A 19,794-nucleotide genomic window follows, 5' to 3' on the forward strand; every position below is an offset into this window, starting at 1 on the left:
CTTTTTATTCACATTTAGCTAACAAAAAACAAATAGGAAAGTGTGCTGTTTTTTGTTGTTGTTTTTTTTTTTAATCTCAAAACAGGAGATGCTGATAAATACCAGGTGCGTGATTTCTCCAGGCACCTATTCCCAGCCCCAGAGGAATCTCCATGCATCCAGTGTGCTTTCTAAATGAAAATGCATATGTACAAACCCTTGGACCAGAGAAGTTTCCTTGGGAACTGTTTTTCTTTTTACCGGCATTTTATAGGTATGTTGGTATTATTAAATTTCTACTAAAACTTTAGCTTTACACTTAGTTGGGCAACACAAAGAAATAACCAGCTCCGTTTGTCACCTAGCTGCCTAACCGCCACCCCCCCACCCCGTGAGAAAGACACCAGCTCTTCCCCAAACGTTCGGTGCAAAAGGATACATTACTCCTTAAGCAGTATTTTACATCAGTTCATTCTTTTTCTGTAGTGCACAAAAAAAGACTCTTCAGGGTATGTACAGCGTGTTTTTAAAGTATCAAGTGCTCTCTCTTTTCCAATACAGCGAATTATTAAGCACGCCCCGACAGCCACGTCTCCCCACAGGATTGTGAGCCACAACACAGGTGTAATTAGGACCTGGGTTCTTTCCAGTTTGTGCATATGCCTGGACAGCTTCTCTTCAACCGCAGTGAGTACAGGCTCAACACTAGTCACATGCACGTTAAGATTATCCAAACAAAAACACTGAGGAAATCAATCTGCTAAAAATTAAACATTTTAATTTAATAACGTACATAAAAGTCTTTGTGAAAGTATAAATAACAAGTTTTATTTAAAAAATAATCGTCCTCATCATACATATATAATGCAATCTAAAGCAGTCCTGGAGATCGTTCACATCATGTTTGGGGTTACACGTATCACTGCTCTATCCCGGTAGCATGGCCACTACAAAGCACCTTGTGATTGTAATAGCATAATGAGCTATTATGCACTGGGATTTTTGCAAATAAGGTATTTCATGAGGCAGAATGGGGAAAAACAATTAAAACACACAAGTTACATCCATTTACAGAAATAACAATTTCTAGTTGTGAACTAATTACTATGCTTGGAAAATGCTAGCATCCGTATAAAATTTGGTCAAATTATGGTGCAAAATCTGGATTTTTTGCAAACTTGTCATATTTTTGTGACATCTCCTAAGCATTTCCCTGAGAGCATAAGGAATGGTATTAACTTAATGAAACGTTGTGGCCTCTAGAAGAGTCTTCATGAAGGGAATACCTCAGAGGTAAAGATCTTGAGGACTGTAAGAAAAATCTGTGAGTCCACAAGTGGAGGAACAGGAACAACCATGAAAAGTACGACTAGCTGAGAACCCACCCAGAGGAAGGGATGAGGAATGAGAGGTTTGCCCCTAACCCATATATTACCCTTCTATAAACTACTGGGATGCTTTTTCACTGTACTTGGAAACACTACCATTTTCTGTGAATGAGCCGTTGGGTTCCAAGGCATTCCCCTGCAAAACTGCAGCCGCCGCAGGCGTGGTCACTACACATTGGGGGCACTGGTAAGGGCTCCAGATGAGGGGGAGATGAGTCCTCCTTTCTCCTCCTTTCTTTCTGGGAAAGAGGTAGACCAGACTGCTTTCTTCCTCACACTGCACTGTATCAGCTATAATAAGAAAATGGACTGGGTAGAAGTAGAGAGGTGGGTGATCTGGGAAAATGAGGAGCCCCAGGAGGTGGGGCAGGCTGGGAGGAAGGCCCCTTGTCAGGAGAGGAGGCCAACAAAACTCAGGGGAATGTACTTGGACCCCAAGGGCATTAGGGGATGGAAAGTGCTGCAAAACTTGAAGACCTTTGTTCTTAGGAAAAGAGGTGGAAACTTCCGCTTTCCTTTCTCCACCCTGTCCACGCTACCCTGTTTCCAAGACCCAAAACTCCGGCAGGTACCTTGAGCATTGTAAGTCAACTACATCAGGGTTTAGCCTCCCTCAGAAGGCTTGGCCTGGGCACTCAATCACCAACCTCCCACTTGCTGTGTGAAAGTGTTTCAAAGTCTGCCTGTAAACCAGTTGTTTAGAACATGATAAAGAACTTCCTCATAAGATTACTTACTTGTCAGCAATTCTTTATGTGTATTCTTAGTTTTAGAATGTAAGCAATATGCTTTGAATCTCCAAAATATTTTCTATGGCATACAGGAAAAAAAAAAATGAACTTTTTATAAGGAAAAAGAAATGCCCAACATGTGTGCCATCAAAAGGAAACTTCTGTATTGTACATTCATAGCAATACTTCCCACTGGCATTTATAATGACACTTAAGCACTAAAAATAAATGTTTGTTTTCAGACACAGAGCAAATCCAACAATCTATCACTTCAATAAACCATTCCATTATTAGGGAATGGCTACAAATATTCTCTATGTGTACTTTATATCATTCTGGAAGTACAATCAAGAGGCAATGCTTTATTTAAGGCTACATATTAAGGCTACCTTGGTTATCTGAAATATGAAATATGTATAAGCAACAAAGATACTTTTGTTAAAGGGAGTATAAATTAAACACTATTTCCGTTTTAGGAAAAGAAATGCTATTACAAGCCAACTAGACATTCAAAATGGTATCTTAAAATGTATTGCTATTCCTGTATTGCTCAAACTACCCATTTCAGAACACCAAGAGATTCTTACTTTATTTTTTTTATCTTTTAAGCAAGGCTACATCAGAATAAAGACTTTTGAAATTAAACTTTCTTTTGTGTTAAAAGAGAAATTTATTACAGTAAAGTAAGTGCAAGTGTTATTAAAAACGCTGGCTAAAATTATAAAGTGTCTATATAATTTTTCTAATTATAAATATTGGAAATAACATCAGCAATTCTATATGTACAAAGAACTTTGAAAACATAAAATCAGGTGATGGGTATTGAAGAGGGCATCTTTTGGGATGAGGACTGGGTTTTGCATGGAAACCAATTTGACAATAAATTTCATATATTAAAAAAAAAAGAAAACATAAAATTATGCACAAGGCCACAATATAACTGCACATTATCCTTTTAGGTTTCACTTTTATCTTCTCCTAGTCCCAGATCATTCCAGAATACGAAAAGATATGCTAATTCCTCAGATTCCAAACTTCAAAATTTTAGTGTTTTCAATGCGTGTCAGTTATCACACATTAATAATCCTTTAAAATCATTGTATTCTCATCAAGTGGTTCTAGTTCCCATATTTTTCTTTATAGACCTTGGACCAAAAGTTGAGCTAGAAAAACTGACTACAGGATCTAGCGTGGCACGTACTCACAATGATTCACTTAAAAGTGGCAGAGGGGTTTTATACATATATATAAAAAGATCTACAAGGCATGAAAGACAGTAAGTAGCGTCTTTGGGCACCCTCTGTTTGCCTACTTGGCTCCTGTTCCTGTAGGAAGGAAAAGTCAGAGCCGTGAGGAAGTAAAGGCAAATCAGAACTGCTGGGAGTGTGTTGGCTTGGAGGGGGGATGGAGGTGGAAAGCAGTACAGAGAAGGAGCCGGGGAGAAGTGTGTGATTACAAAGGGAAGTTAGAAAGTATTACCTATCTGCTCTTGCCCCCCTGCTAAAGCAGGGACTGGTTCCAGCCTGGCCTCCTTTGGTACAGCCCAGTTACTCTGTTACTTTGCAGTTATTCTGTTTCCCCAGCTCTGTGAAAAGAGCTATTGCCTTTCAGACAGTGAAGACATAACTGTTCCCTACTGAGAACAATTCCGCAAATGTGAGGAACAATACAGGTTTGGACATTTCACAAATACCAGAGAGACTCTGAAGTAGGCCTCAACATGAAGGCAGGTGAAACAATTTTTACAAACGAGCAGCTAATACCCAGAGAGGTTAAGAGGTTCAGCCAAAGGGAAGACAAGGACACTAGAGGTGATACTTATTCCCCTATGACAGCACTTGTCAAACTTTAAGGTGCATGTAATTCACCTGGGAGCTCATCTAAAATGCACTGGATCGGGGCGGGGGAACCTCTGATTCTGTATGAACTGGCTCCTAAGAGATGCCAGGTGCTCTATGGACCACACTTCGAGAGGCAAGGGTCTACAACACAAAGAGGGAGCCGCTCTCTCTGGGCCACAAGTATATCTTGGAAGTCCTGAGTAGAACAGACTTGCTCCAGTGCTGTCTGCTTACCCACACTCATCCCCAGGCAAAATATGTAAATGCATCACACAAGTGAACGGCTGTGTACAAGACTGTGTTAATATATCTTCTGAGAGCACCATGACTATATGAAGAGCCAAACAAATAAAAGAATTCAACTTGAGTACATGGAGAGGTCTATTAGCTGGAAACAAAACTGAGCTTTCTCTCCTGTAGTCCTTCTTACAGTGAACATGATATAAAGGTATAAAAAAATAGCATAGGAAATTTCATAGTAAAAGGCCACATGTGCACACAAATACATATAGCATGACTTCTAAGAAATAAAATGCAATTTATCAGAATAAAGTGCTACCACTGCTCCCAGCTAAAATCATCTCCTCTTCCAAACACAAGGAAAAAACCTTGAATTGTCAGGAAAATGACTGCATTGCCTGCCAGCACAAGGCCACAGGCTCCCCATTTGATCTGAAACACAAGGAAAGAGGATTAAATCTTTACTTTCTTCATATCATACTCTTTGAAAATCTCTGTTATTTTCTGCATTAGAATCATCCAATGAAATATTACATAAAACTGCTAAAAGGCTTAATAACCTAACAGGCAGGAGACAGTGAACTATTCAGTAATTAGCCTAATTACTTCGTGATGCTTGATAATTAAGTCTGTATCATCCTTATCATTTTCCCCATTAGACATATTTCTCAACATGTTTTCAGTAGACAATGATTGCCTTAAGTAAAATAAAAGCACCCAGAATATAAAGGGTCTAATTATAATACCGGGTACTAAAAGATCTATACCCATTGCCTCCTTTCAGGAAAACAGGAGTTGCAGAGAATTATGGATTGGTCTGTTTCTTTTCTAGGCAAGAACAGACTTTAAATAATAATCTGCATACAAATGAAAACAGCTTCCCAGCGTGGCAGATGGTTCTACAGAGGCGCAGTAGGGGATGAGAGTACCCTCTAGTGGGCATTTTGTTTTAATTTAAGCAATAGAAAGAAAACATCAATGAAAGTTTCTTCATAAAACAGAAATCCTTACAGCCAAACTTAAATATTAGTCTACAGCACAAGGAGAGTAAGGTCTTGAAGATTTTGCATTCAAAAAGCTCCAATGCTTCTCATCTAAATAGAGTTCAAACTGGCATAGCATTCAAGAGCCTGCGCAAGTGGGCTTCCCCAACCTTTCTAGCCTCCTTCTCAATCACGTCCTTTTGACTCCGCCATATTGAACTGCTATTTATTCCACATATTGCATTTTCACACTTGGGTGCCATTCCATAGAACAGCCTTCCCTACTTGAATCAAAACCTTATTTAGCCTTTGAGGCCTACATCAAATGCCAGTTGGAATTTCTCTCTTCCTGGTGCTCCTATGGTGGTGTGATCATGTTTCAATTATCACACATAATACATTCATAGTGTACTATGAAGTGTACTATGAAACAGGCTAGTTTCTGTGCCTCTGGGACACAGACAATGTCTGGCTCTTATTCCTGGTATCTTACAAATAGCAGATGTCCCCAAGATCCAATGCCCCAAATAAGAGTTTCATGAAATTGAAACAGTATGTAGTTAGGGGGAATAAAAGCAAGTAGCATGAAAAGCAGTGAACGTTAAAAAAGAAAGAAGTGAATAAATTATACCCACAATGTGTGTTTTGGAGACAAAAAGAAAACAATTATACTGGATATGAAGATGGCATCTTATTCACTGTATCTTCTTGTAACCATGTAGGTGTCCCTTAAAAGATGCCTATAGTATTGAGTTGGAAACTGTGTTCACGATCCTATATGCAGAAGAATTTGATGTGATGTTCATTTTGGAACCAGAAAAGCATTGCTATTACATTCTCTGTGGATCGCCCTAAGAGGCAAGGATTTGATAAGCACAATTCCAGAAAACAGTTTAAAGAGCAAGAAATCACATGCCCCGGCTAAAAGTTGTGAGAGAGACAAAGAAAGCATTCTGAAAACATAGCCAAGGCACTGATAGGGAGATCTAAAATGGAAAAGAGAAACTACAAACACATCTGGATTTGAGAATTAAGCCTAAGCAATGGCAGTGAAACTGATGTTCTGAAGTAAACTCAGCAACAACCGAGCAAAACAAGAGAAAACAAAACTTACCACAGACACACGGGCAAGAATAACAGGAAATCCAAAGGCAGAAACAACAATTCCAGTAGTGAAAAAATATGCCAGCTCCCGACAGGCACTACTTGTGGCATCAGAGTCATACGTTGCTCTTTTGGCAATGAAATGGGGGATGGGAGAGATGGCGTGAAATATCAGGACAAACAAGGGCCAGTAAACGCTGCCGGATGGACCCAGAAGAAACCCAAAAAGAAAAGTTACGGTTACATTGTAAAGACATGCTGCCATTTCAAAGTTAGAATTATCTTCAGTGTCTAGGTCAAACAATTATTAATTTAATGGTCAATGCTCGTACATGAGATGATTTATACCAGGAACAGGTAAGGTGCAATGATTAAAAATTACCAGTCCAGGGATGCCTGGGTGGTTCAGTCAGTTAAGCATCCGACTTGCGGTTTCGGCTCAGGTCATGGTCTCACAGTTTCGTGGGTTCAGGCCCTACATCAGGCTCTGTGCTGGTAGCGTGAAGCCTGCTTGGAATTCTCTCCCTCTCTCCCTCTCTCCCTGCCCCTCCCCTGCCCGTGCTGTGTCTGTTTTTCTCAAAATAAATAAATTTTTAAAAAATTTTTAAAAATTACTAGCCCATTAGTATGTCGATACCATACCCTGTGTTAAAAAAAAAACTACACAATGTGTGATCAAGAATCTTTATTGTTTTCTGTTATTCCTGAGCTGTAATTTCTTGAAGGCAGAATCTTCACTCAGTCACCTTTGCTTTCCCTATAGAACGCAAGACAGTGCACCCACTTTGCACCCACTAACTCAACAGAGATCTTCTGAGTGTATACACGTTGGAAACCCTTCAATGGCTTAGTAAAACCCAGATTCCTTTCCCTGGCCTACAAAGCCTTCCATGATCTGGCCAACTTCTCCCATTTGCATTGTGCCATCTTCTCTTTATACACTCAGTCAGTAGCCACGCCAGCCTTTTTTCTGTTCCTGAAACACTCTGAGCTCATCCCCATCTTAGGGCCTCTGCACTAGCAAAAACCCTCTGCCTGGAATGCTCTCCTCCCTGTCTTCTCGTTGGCTGGCTCCTTCTTGTGCAATCTAAGCTGAGAGGCCTCCTAAAAGTGGCTTTCCCTGATCATTCAATTTTATTTATTTTTTATTGGAGTATAGTTGATGCTTTAGTTTTTGGGGTACAACACAGTGATGCCGACAACTCTATGCAATATGCAATATTCACAAGTGTAGCTGTATCACAAGTGATACTACTGACTATATTCCCTATGCTGTGCCTTTTATCCCTGTGACTTAGTCATTCCATGACTGGAAGCCTGCATCTCCCACTGCCCTCACATTCTGCCCAACCCCAATTTGTTCTCTTCAATAAATGCTAGTAGGAAAACTGAATAGCTACATGCAAAAGAACGAAGCTGGACCACTTTCTTACAACGTACACAAAAATAAACTCAAAATGGATTAAAGACCTAAATGTGAGACCTGAAATCATAAAACTCCTAGAAGAAAACACAGGCAGTAATCTCTTTAACATCAGCCTTAGAAACATTTTCCTAGATATGTCTCCTCAGGCAAGGGAAACAAAAGCAAAATCAAACTACTGGGAATACATTAAAATAAAAAGCTTTTGCACAGCGAAGGAAACCATCAATAAAATGAAAAGGCAACCTACTGAATGGGAGAAGAGATTTACAAATGATACATCCAAAAAGGGGCTAATAGCCAAAATATAGAAAGAACTTTCACAACTCAACACCAAAAAACACCTACATAATCCAATTAAAAAAGGGCAGAGGACCTGAATAGAATTTTTCCAAAGAAGACATCCAGATGGCCAACAGACACATGAAAAGATGCTCAACGTCACTCATCATCAGGGAAATGCAAATCAAAACTACAGTGAGATATCACCTCACAACTGTCAGAATGGCTAGTATCAAAAAGACAACATGGGGGCGAGGCACCTGGGTGGCTCAGTCATTTGGGTGTCCGACTTCAGCTCAGGTCATGATCTCACGTTCGTGGGTTCAAGCCCCACATCGGGCTCTGTGCTGGTATCTCAGAGCCTGGAGCCTGCTTTGGATTCTGTGTCTCCTTCTCTCTCTGCTCCTCCTCCACTTTCTCTCTCTCTCTCTCTCTCTCTCTCTCTCAAAAATAAACATTTTTAAAAAAATTAAAAAACAAAAAAGACAACATGGGGGCACCTGGGTGGCTCTGTCAGTTAAGCATCTAACTTTTGACTTCGGCTCAAGTCATGATATCACAGTTCATGAGTTTGAGCCCCATGCTGGGCTCTACACTGACAGTGCAAAGGGTGCTTGGGATTCTCTCTCTCCCTCCCTCTGCCCCTCCCCTGCTCATTCTTTTCCTCTCTCTCTCTCTCAAAAATAAATAAATAAACTTAAAAAAAAAAAAAGACAAGATATAACAAGTGTTGGCAAGGATGTGGAGAAAAAGGAACCTTTATTCACTGTTGGTGGGAACGTAAATTGGTGCAACCACTGTGGAAAATAGTATGGAGGCTCCTCACAAAATGAGAGTTACCATATGATCCAGGAATTCCTCTACTGCATATTTACCCAAAGAAAACAAAAAAGCACTATTTCAAAAAGATATATGCACATCTATGTTCACTACAGCATTATTTACAATAGCCAAAATATGGAAGTAACCCAAGAGTCCATCAACAGATGAATGGGTAAGGAAGATATACATGGAATACAGAGTATTACTCAGTCATAAAAAAGAACAAGATCTTGAGACAACATGGATGGACATAGAGGATATTATGTTAAGTGAAATAAGACTGACCATCCATTTTAAATACTTCAAGTTACCCTTGAGCACATCACCCTCTTGACTTTTTGCCAGCATTTATCCCTATTTGATATTTCCTTGTTTATGAGAACAAGAATCTAATTTGTCTCAATCAATCACCATTTATCCCCAGGGCCGAGATGAGGTATTCCATTACCACTTACTGAATGAACAAAATGAATTTTAAGTATGGAAATCATAAAACTAAATATGCTTACCAGTACAAACTTTAGATATACTCTAATCTTTATTGTAGGACATAATAATACCATAATGCAAAAAAGTTTTCTTCCCAAATTTTAATGTTTTATATTTATTAAAAATTGTCATCGGCTTTTCAATTACATTTGCTCTATAAATACTTCAAAAATATCTTTCTCCATCAGTCAGATGTTTATTATGCTTCATTCCTTGAGAGAAAAAAAAGGAAAGTCTCTATTCACTTTAAAATATCCACATCACAGTAATACACGGAGGTCCACCCCGACAGTCAGCACCTCTAAGAAGAAGTTGTGACAAAGCTAGACTGTAATGAAAGCTTATTTCAGCCACAGATCTAGGAGTACAGGACAGCAACCAAAAAGCAACAAGGGGAAATGCCCTTCATCAAGAGGACTCAAGATGTACACACTGAATTCTAACTCCTAATTCTAAACTATAGGGATTATAGTGGGTTTCAAGAATCACCAAATAATATTGTTGAAGGGGCTGTTAGAGATTATCTAGTTCAAAGCCTTTATTTTACCAGTGAGGAAACACAGATACAGAGACAAGAAGAGGTCTGGAAGAGACCCAGCTATGACCTGACATGCCGACAGCCAGGAGCTCTTCATTATTAACTTCCTAGAATATAGTGAGAGTTTTCTGTACAACAATCTAAGGCACTGTGTTCCCATTCATAGTAAGCGATCAATATTCAACTATGAGAACTATTAATGTAGAAGCAACCTTGTTTACATACAAAATTTGGGTATTAAATATACACTATTCAGAAAACGTGTAGGCCAGAGATTGGCAAACTTTTTCTGCAAAGGCCAAACAGTAAATATTTTAGACTTTGCAAGTCACGGGGTCTCTGCCTCAACTACACAACTCTGCCCCTGTGGTGCAGAAGTGGCCAGAGATGGTACATAAATGAGTGTGGCTGTATTCTGATAAAACATTTAATTTCAAAAACAGGCATCAGGCCATGTTTGGCCTGTGGGCCAGTTTGCTGACTCCTGATGTACAGGATAATCCTGGGTCACCATCATTAAATATAAAATTAATTTCTTTGTAGTAGCAGTAAATGGCTCGTTTTTGTTTAAAACCTTATAGAGATCGTAGAGAATTAGAACACCTGGATTTAGAGTTGGTTGTAGAATAATGGTCAAGAGAGTGAGAACATGAGTCCAATCTCTGCCACTTAATGCTGTGCGACTTGGGTTAAGTCTTTGACCACGCTGGGCTTTTGTTTCCCAGCTAGAAATGAGGATAATACCTTATATCCTTAAAAACCAGACTCTGGTAACAGCTGCAAACACTCTGGACAAATAGAAGTTATTGCTTACAACCGGCTCCCTCTTGTGTTTAGACAATCTCTGGCCAGGACTGGGGTGAGAGATCTGAACTCATCAAATGTCCCAACAACTAGCTCCAGCTGGTTTAAGTTAGTCCCAGCATCTCCTGTGCAGTTAGATGCTCAACCAATCACCTGGGAGGCATCCCAGAACCCTCTCCCCCTGCTGAATCCTGACATCAGTTAACAAAACCTGTTAGTTCTGCCACCTAGATCTCTCTCTTTCCTTTCATTTCATTCCTACTGCCACGGCCCGACATTTTGCTTGCTTTATGACAGTAGTGCCCTACTGCGTGTCCTGATGGCAGTCTCAGCACCTTGCTATCCACTCTTACATTTTGGCCAGACTGACTTTTTTCAAACAGAAACCCCCTCACCCTCCAAACCTATTCTCAGGATATTTTTCCAGCTCCTATGGCTTGAAGTGTAAAATCTGACCTCTTTTACATGGCATACAGTGCCCTAAAGACTGATTGACTCTACATCCTTGACCAACCCTTCTATTGCTCATCCCAGCTACACTCTATGCTCTACCATAATGAACCACATGTGGTTTCCTGGAGAGTCTCTATGCCTTAATGTCTGTGGGCCTGAGCATATGACTTTCCTACTGCCTGAAGTCCTCCTTCCCCAGTTTCCGGCATGGCCTGCTTCCTTATTTTCTTTGCATTTCTGCTCACAAGTCACCCTCTCAGAGAGGCCTTCCCTGACCACCGTCTCCCCAGTCTCTGTGCCCTTTATCATTTATTCTTCATAACATTCCTACCTCTGATAGAATGGACATTTTTAAGTCTGTTTAGTGTCCATCTCCCCCATTGCAACACAGACTCTAAGAGAGTAGGACCTTTGTTCTTATTTCTTAATCTCCAGTTCCCATAACAGTGGCTGGCATGTGGTAAGCACTCAACCAAGAGTTGCTGAATAAACACATTTTGGTGAATGTTCCCACTGCCTGGAATGCCCTCCCCTAACTCATCAGCCCCACAAACTCTTATTTAGACACAAAGTCTCAGCTTAAAGACAACCGCTTCTCTGCAGCCCTGCCTGACTCTCCCAAAGAAACTCAGATACACCTTCTCAAAGCTCTCCGTGTACTGTGCACATGTCTCCACTACAGCTGTCATCTTATGGACTAGACCGACGCCTGTCTGCCTCTCAGGCACAACTCAAATTGCAAGCTCCTTGAGGACAGGACTGTATCTCTTCCTTTTTATATCCCCAGCGGGTCCAGAGTAGGTGTTCAAGAAATGCTTACTAAATGAATACATCAAGTCTAAAAAGAGCTTTTCTCTGCACAAATATAACTGACCCACGAATGGACCTGGACTTCACTAACTCATTGGTTAGAGCCTGGCGCTAAATTCACTAAACTTGCTAACACTCACAGGAACAGTGACAAACGCACAAAAACAAGAATAGTTCTTTTTGAAATGAACACTTACCCATAATCTTCTAAGGCACATCCCAGCATAAGAAAAGTCAGCCCAATAGCCCCACTGAAGGATAATGCCACAAGAGCTGTGAAAAATAAAACCAAGAGTTAAAAGGTCCCAATCAGTGGTTGCCAGGGACCTGGGAGAAGAGGGGAGGAATGGGAGTGCCTACTAATGGGTATGGAGTTTCTTCTGGGGCGGGGGCGGTGTGTGTGAAATGTTCTGGAATTAAATGGTAGCAACGGTTGCACAAACTTGTGAATAAACTAAAAACCATAGAATGTTCCACTTTTAAAAGGTTAATTTTATGGTATGTGAGTTATATCTTAAACAAAAACATTCACTTAAAGAAGTAAAAGGTTCCCAATTTACACAAATGTAGTTATTTCATTAGTTGACATCACATTTGGCTAGCAAATGACTGCCTGTGTCCACCACTTTAAAATCACTAGGTGAGAAAGGTCTCAAGCATTTTCCAACCCCTATCTAATATATAAATTCCCTCTATTTGTCACAAGAGGCCAACCAGCTTGTCTGCACAACTCCAGTGAAGAGAACTCACTACTGCCTGAGGCATATCATTTCCTTCTGATAGTATCTAAATGCTGAAAATCCTTTCTTCAAATTATATCCAAAACTGCCTCACTGTAATATATATATGCCCTTTGATCATTCTGTCTCTCCCAACCCCAGTACTTCAAGTATTTGAAGCCTACTTTCATGTTTTCATACAAAATGACTCCCAAGTAGTATCCACCAAATAAAATATTTATTCCCTGCATCTGTTCAACACTAATCGCTGAGGGGGTAGGAACGTTATTTGTCCTTGTCATGCTGCTGAGTGGGAGACAGAGTATCAAGGTTGTTAAAAAAAATCCTGAGCTCTGAGTCACCAACATGGGTTCAAATCTCAACATTGCCACCAACTGGCTGTGTGACCTTGGAGAGAAACTGAACCTCTTTCAATCAAATTTCTCACCTATAAAATGGGAATAATGGTGCCACCTTATCATGCAGCCTATGAGAAGTAAAGGGGATAATCCATGTAAAGTGTTTGGCAAAAAGAAGGTGTTCCATAAATAAATGCTGACTGATGAAGGTACTTGCTCATTTTAGCAATATTCTTTGCTAAAGGTATAAATTCAAAGCACCAGACACAATTTAGCCAAATTTTCTTCTGAAAAAAAATCCCTAATACTCACAGTCATTCACTAAATTAATTAACATTTTGATTGCTTCCTTTTACTTTAAGAGATTTAGGGAGACTGTTTTATAGGAAGATGCGAAGGTGCTTTTTAAAAACATCTGGAAGTATATAGACGTTAGGGCACAAGACAAGACTGCCAATTTTAATTTTTGTACTCTTCCATGTCGTACATGTCACTTTTTAAAGAAAAACGTACAAAAGGAACTTTTCGCATATTGTTTCATTACAGATGGTCTTTTCTGGGTTGGCACTATCCCTTCCCTGTGCCTGACCTTTTGTATCACTCCCTTCTTCAAAGCTAGGAACCAGAGACCTCTTCTTTCCGGTCTGTGACACCCATCTCTCAAGGTTCACAAATGTATCTCCAGTTGATTGATTCTTTTTTCTTTTTGGGGGGAATCAACATCCTCTGCCATATTTTAAAGCTGGAGCTAACAAGGAATCCAACTTCATTTCTTTAGACTGTCCTTCTGCTGAGATATTGCGTTTGACCCAAAGTTCCCTAGTATCCCGAGGGCCCAGCCACATCTGATGCTGCAGCCCAGAACAGGTCCTGGGACCTAGGCCTGCACCTCCAACTCCAATCTGGACTTCTCTGCCCAGGTAGCCAACAAGGACCTCAAAGTCGACATGTATAAAACCCAAACATCCCACCCTCTCCTTCCAAACACATTCTTCCCTTTAAGTTCTATCCTGAAAGACCAACGAACACTATCGTCACCTTCTGTCTTACAGAAGATCACCAAGTTAAGGTGACTCAACCTCCCAGGTGTCACTCAAAACCACCTGTATACACTGAATGAGCGTGTTCCCTCCCCAAATTCATGTTAAATCCTCCTGCCAATGTGATGGTACTTAAAGCTTTTGGGAGGTGATTAGGTGATGAAGGTGGGACCCTCATGGATGGGATTAGTGCCTTCATAAATGATACTCCAGAGCTCCCTTGCCCTGTCTGCCATGTGAGGACACAGTGAGATGTCTATGAACCAGGAAGCAGACATTCACCAGACCCTGCATCTGTTGGCACCTTGATCTTGGACTTGTCAGTCTCCAGAATTGAGAAACAAATGTTTGCTCCGTAAGCCATCCAGTTTCCGATATTTTTGTTAGAGCGGCCCTAAAGGACTAAGATACCCACCCTCTTCTCTTGAACCCTCTACTACTGCCCTGGTGCATGCCCTCACCATCTCATGCCTGCCTCCAACCTTGATTCTTCCGATCCATCTTCCACACAGCAGCAGCAGACAGCAATCTCTCAAATACACAACGCTGGTGTCACCCCTTCACAGCCACTTTCACAGCCTACGAGTTGATCCGGCACAATTCTCCCCACTTGGAAAAACTGTCCTTGCTCCCTCCTTAGCCAGGTGACGCCTTACTGATTTTTTTAGATTCAATTCAAGAACTGCCTTTTTCTCCCCAGAGCAGGGTTAAGTTATCCCATCTGTGTTAGTTTCCTGGGGCTGCCATTAACAACGTACTACAAACTGGACCATTAGAACCACAGAAGTTTATTTTCTCACACTTCTGGGGGCTTGACGTCTCTAATCAAGGTATTGGCAGGACCATGCTTCCTCTGAAGGCTCTAAGGAAGAATCTTTCCTTGCTTTTTCCTAACTCGTGGTGGTTGCTGGCAATCTTTGATGTTTCCTGGCTTCTAGCTGCCTCAGTCCAATTTTTGCCTCTGTCTCCATACAGTGTTCTCCCTGTGATTCCATGTGTAAATTCTGACCCCCCCCCTTTTTATAAAGACCCTAGTCATTGGATTAGGGCACACTCTAATCCAGTATCATCATCAAGTTAATGATAACATCTGCCAAGAGTCTATTCCCAAATAAGGTCACATTCACAGATACCGGAGAGTTAGAACTTGAACATACCTTTTGAGGGATACAATTTAATCCATAACACCATCTTTGTGCTCCTCCTGTTATCTAAGGACACCTTGGACACTTCAACAGTAATATAATCATTTCCAGTTCTGTCACCCAAAAATAACTTTTATCTTTTTATCCCAAGTCACAGGCATACAATGGTCCCTCAATCTGTAAGATAGTTCACCCCTTAGTGAAATATCTGTAGCTTCCTTCCCTTAGTCCTTTTCCATTTCATGGTCTTCCTTTTCACTACATCACAATTTCTAACACATTCACACATAAACAGTATCATTACTTGATAGTTTCTGGGCATGACTAAGCACAGCGCAGTCCAGTACTGGGATACTATCGGTCACCCCTTTTCTGCATTGTCTTCAAATGGACACGTTACACACTGGACACTGTCCAAGTAAATCACATTTACTAAACTGATGGTGAATATAAAAGTCAGCCAGAAATAATGATACAATGTGTCTGCTAATAGCTCACATACTCAGATAAATTTCAGAGTGCACACACATGCATGCAAATATATCGTATACATGTTTATAACAGATGTTGATTAACTAGGAAGATCTTTGGTTACCAATTCCAAAGATGGAAGTTAACTCCAACATAGAAACAAGTTACACTACTCTATTCAAACATCAGAAATCTCATGGTTTCCTACCAAAATAACAGGAAGCCTTCCAATAGCCTCTCCTACCGCTGCCATCCCCCACTTCTCTAAAGTCATACAGATAAGGGAAGCGGCGTTCTTGGTACCTCCTTTTTCAACTGCCCCTGTAGTTGAACACTCTCTGTACAAACACTACTTTCTTGTCTGTCCATAGATGAATAAACACTAAAGAAAGCAGCGATAACATTCCACCCAATCTATTCTCCACAATTATGAGAAATACAGCATTTCCGTGGGCTTTCTGTTGCCTGCAGTCAACTCTGCCCAACTAGGAAAACTCATCAGTACCGAAAGAATTAAGAACCCCGGGGCCGAGAAGACTGGAGACAATGGCTGCTCTAGAAGAAACTGGAAACTGCGGAGCGGCAGGAAGAGGGAGGAGAGGCGTCAGGGTGGACATGTCGGGAAATGGAAACCCAGTCCGTTTAAAACTGAGCAGAGATGGGGGCGGGGGTACGCTCCGAAGTACTGAGGAGCCTAGAGGTGATGCTCCTGGTCTACCCGGGTCTCCAAGAAGGGTACCGCTCCTGGCTCGCCTGGAGGGTCCCGGAGAGACCGGCAGGAGCGTGCAGACCAGTGAGGTTCCACCCGCATCCTGCGGGGCGAAGGAAGAGGGTGAGCGCCTCCTCCGCCCCCGGAGAGAAGGGGAGAGCGGCAGGCTTGGGGGAGGCCGTTCCCCGCCCACACGCTGAGAGCGCAACTCCAGGCTTAGCCCGGGACGGCGGCGACACCCCACCGCAGGACCAGCTACCTTTAACGCCCGCCATGTCTCCCGAGCTGGGGCCGCGGCTGCTTCCGGCTTCCTGCCACGGCCCGCCGGCCGCCCAGACCCGGCCCGGGGTCGCACCACGGGCCCCGGGCCCGCCCCTCCACGCAGAACCCCGCCCCTCCCGCAGAACCCCGCCCCTCCACGCAGAACCCCGCCCCTGCCGTTTCCGATCCTTCCCGCCCCGCCATACAAAGCACGCCCCTGCGGGTTCCGGCTCCTCCAGCCCCGCCCCCATAGCCCCGCCCCTGCTGGTCTCATCTCCGCCTGCCACGCGATGTAGAGCCCCGTCCCCTGCTCTTCCGAGACCCAATTGGCAGAGCCCCGCCCCTGCCTGTCCCATCTCGGCCAGCCCTGCCACGCAGAGCCCCGCCCCTTGCCTGTCGCGATTCCTACCTACCCAGCCACATAGAGCCCCGCCCCTGCTTGTCCAAGCCAGCCACGCAGAGCCGGGCCCTTGCGGGTCCTTGTGGGCTCCAAGTTTACTCCAACCACGCACAGCCCCGCCACTGCCAGTCCCGATTACTCCCTGACACGCCACTCAGAACCCCGCCCTGAGGGTCCCGATCGCCTTTTCCCCTCCACTCAGAGCCCCGTCCCTCTAGGTCCTAAGCCCACTCCGGCCACGCAAAGCCCCGCCCAGATCGTCCACAACTCCACCCCCGGCTCGCAGAGCTCCGCCTACCCCGTGATCCTGGTCCTGGGCTTGCCCCGGAAATGCACTCTCAGCCTGTAAACCGGGTCTTGTTCCCGGAGCCTTTCTCCCAGATCCTGAGCCCTACGCATAATCTCTTAACCAGCCCTACACCCATCCTTTTCAATCCGTCGGCTGGGGCCTCGGCTCCTCCGGGACCGCTGGGTGCGCGGGCCAAGACGCTCCAAGGCAGCCAAACCAGTGCAGGTCCTGAGCTACAGAGGCCCAGCAATCGCGGTTCCTGGCTGCAAGGAATTTCGGCCTTAGGGTGGAGACCGAGAAAATGGGGAGAGGGAAGGGGGGAAATTACAACCGGTAGCGAAGGGAAGGACACTCATTTACTGAGCAGCACTTTTCTCTGAGCCCCAAGATGCTTGTGTGCGTGTATGTGTGCGCGCGCGCGCCTGCCTGTCTGCGTTTACATGGCTGTGGCTGCAGCCGGTTTAGCTGGGGGTGGGAGCACCAGAGAACAAGTCCGTAGGAGACCTTTCTCCGAAGATGGACTTTCCTTGCTTAATATGAACTTTAGCACTTTTCAAACACTCGTTTTCTCTCTTACACCGTGGTTTATTTAGAGACACAAAGACCAATAACCTCTTGCTCCTGAAGCTTTCATGAACCTTTAAATAGTTATTCTTACACCTTGGGACCTCAAAGTCTGCAGGTAAATAAGACCAATTTAAACCTCAGAGGGCCATTTTGTATTTACTCTTCCTCACGGGAATAGAGAGTTTCTGTCTTGGTGGGGACAATCTGAAGGAGATCTTAAAAGCCATTTGATCCAAGTGCTTTATTTTACCTTAATGGAAAGAGGCTCAGAAAAGGTAGGGCTTGCCAGCTTTTTGGAAGAGGTTGGGTTACAGGCCACTTACGCCTCATTGTAGCCAGGAACTACTGCCCCCTTTCTATTGCTTTTTCTTAATTTTCAAAGAGACTGAAAGATAAAGGGGTTCCTTTGGCTGCTTGAGAAGTATAAATTCTCATCACCGCCACCTTTCAGGATCCCCATTAAGTTTACTTTTTCAAAACTGTACAGTCAAGTATTATTGTCTCAACCTGTTTACCTATGAGTACATTTTTCTAGCCCCTCCCATATCTCCTCATAGATGGAAGGTAGTTATTAAAAACATTGTGTTGCTAATACCTGGCTCATTGCAGACCCTTGCAGATCCAGAATTACATTGTACTCTACTTTGTAGCCTGCAATCTACTCAAGATCCTTCAGAATGTCTTTTTCCCGCTTTTGAGTATTACTCCTTTCTAACAGCAGTGAAAGTATTCAGGGGGAACTGCCTGTCAGCCATATGTTCCTTCACTATAATGCCAAGCCTGTGAGCTGTTCTAGCAAACTAACCAAACATGAGGAGGAGGTCCTGGGAACCTCTGATGTATAGCCAGTCCATCAGAAGTACAGGTAATAGCTTACCAGAGGGCAAGGTGTGGGGAGAGGGCACTGAGCTTCCAAGCCCTCTCTAGGTGTGTCCCCTCTACCCACATTCCCAGGTGTTCGCCAACTGGAAGCTCTCTGAACGCTGTCCTTTTGGGTTTTCATGGAGGCTTCATTACATAGGTACAATGGATTAAATCATTGGACATTGGCGATTGAGCCAACCGCCAGTCCCTCTCTCCTCCCCAGAGTTCATGAGGTAGGACTGAAAGTACCAATCCTCTAAAAATGTGGTTGGCTCAACTGGCAACCAGCCCTGATCCTTAGGCGATTTCCAAACATAATGAAATCTTTATCACTCTCTACATTTACGGAAATTCTAAGGGTTTGGGGAGCTATGAGCCAGGAGCTATAAGCCAGTGAAGACCAAATATATATACTTTGGTCATCTGAATGATCACATACATAAATCACAATATCAGTTCTCAACAAGGTTTCTGCCTACACCATCTGTCCTTTCCAGTTTACTAAACACTATGAAGAGAAAACATCTTTCCAGAAGCTCTAACCATCTCCTGAGAACATCTGCTTTCCTTTTGCCAGATGTTGCACTGAAAAATTGTTCTTCCACTTACCCATTCCATGTTTCATCAAGAATAAAAGAGTCCCCAAAAAAGTACATAAAACCTTAGAAGCTGAAACATACCCCTGATTTGGATGTATAAGATCCATGTCCTCTACCGTGCTGCCTAGGACTTCTTTAAATCGTCATATTCTCTCAGAACTACTTTAAATCGTCATATTCTCTCCTTGCATTCAGTTCTCTCACACTGTAGGTTATATTATCTCCACTTTACAGATGGGAAAACTGAGGCTCAAATAGGAACTAGTAAGTAAAGAAGCTGAGATAAAACTCAAAACTGTTCAACTCTAAAGTCAGACAGTGCGTATACTACTCCATATAAATCTGTTGTAGTAATTAGAAAAACAACAACCTCTTATGTTTAACAGGGAAATCAAATCCATTTGTTAATTTTGATTTTCCCTTACATTTCTGTTAGTATCTTGCATACAATTTACACAAAATATTGGTTGAATTAACAGGTAAG

The 19,794-nt window shown here is 42.6% G+C and overlaps 2 protein-coding genes across 2 annotated transcripts in view; both read right to left on the bottom strand.

Annotated features, from left to right (window-relative positions):
- LEPR (leptin receptor) overlaps positions 1-12,158 on the bottom strand; it is a 199,829-nt gene extending 187,671 nt beyond the window's left edge. The window contains exon 1 of the mRNA XM_049617047.1: positions 12,085-12,158. The gene's annotated coding sequence lies outside the window, so the exon portion shown is untranslated. The remainder of the gene's footprint in view (positions 1-12,084) is intronic.
- On the bottom strand, positions 810-16,698 carry LEPROT (leptin receptor overlapping transcript). The gene is made up of 4 exons (XM_049617050.1): positions 16,590-16,698; positions 12,085-12,160; positions 6,277-6,463; positions 810-4,611 (listed from the first exon to the last, which is right to left on the bottom strand). Exons 1-4 carry the CDS (start codon positions 16,603-16,605, stop codon positions 4,495-4,497), a joined length of 396 nt encoding a protein of 131 aa, XP_049473007.1. The 5' UTR covers positions 16,606-16,698; the 3' UTR covers positions 810-4,494.
- Between the last annotated feature and the right edge of the window lie 3,096 nt (positions 16,699-19,794).

This window comes from Panthera uncia, assembly GCF_023721935.1.
Source record: "Panthera uncia isolate 11264 chromosome C1 unlocalized genomic scaffold, Puncia_PCG_1.0 HiC_scaffold_4, whole genome shotgun sequence".
Taxonomy (NCBI): Eukaryota; Metazoa; Chordata; class Mammalia; order Carnivora; family Felidae; genus Panthera; species Panthera uncia.

Bases quoted from the DNA above. Each gene is read 5' to 3' on its own strand.
- LEPROT (XM_049617050.1), bottom strand. The intron at 6,464-12,084 runs GTAAGTGTTCAT...TCCATCCGGCAG, and splicing joins TGTGCCTTAGAAGATTATGG to CGTTTACTGGCCCTTGTTTG. The intron at 4,612-6,276 runs GTAAGTTTTGTT...CTTGTGTTTCAG, and splicing joins TTCTTGCCCGTGTGTCTGTG to ATCAAATGGGGAGCCTGTGG.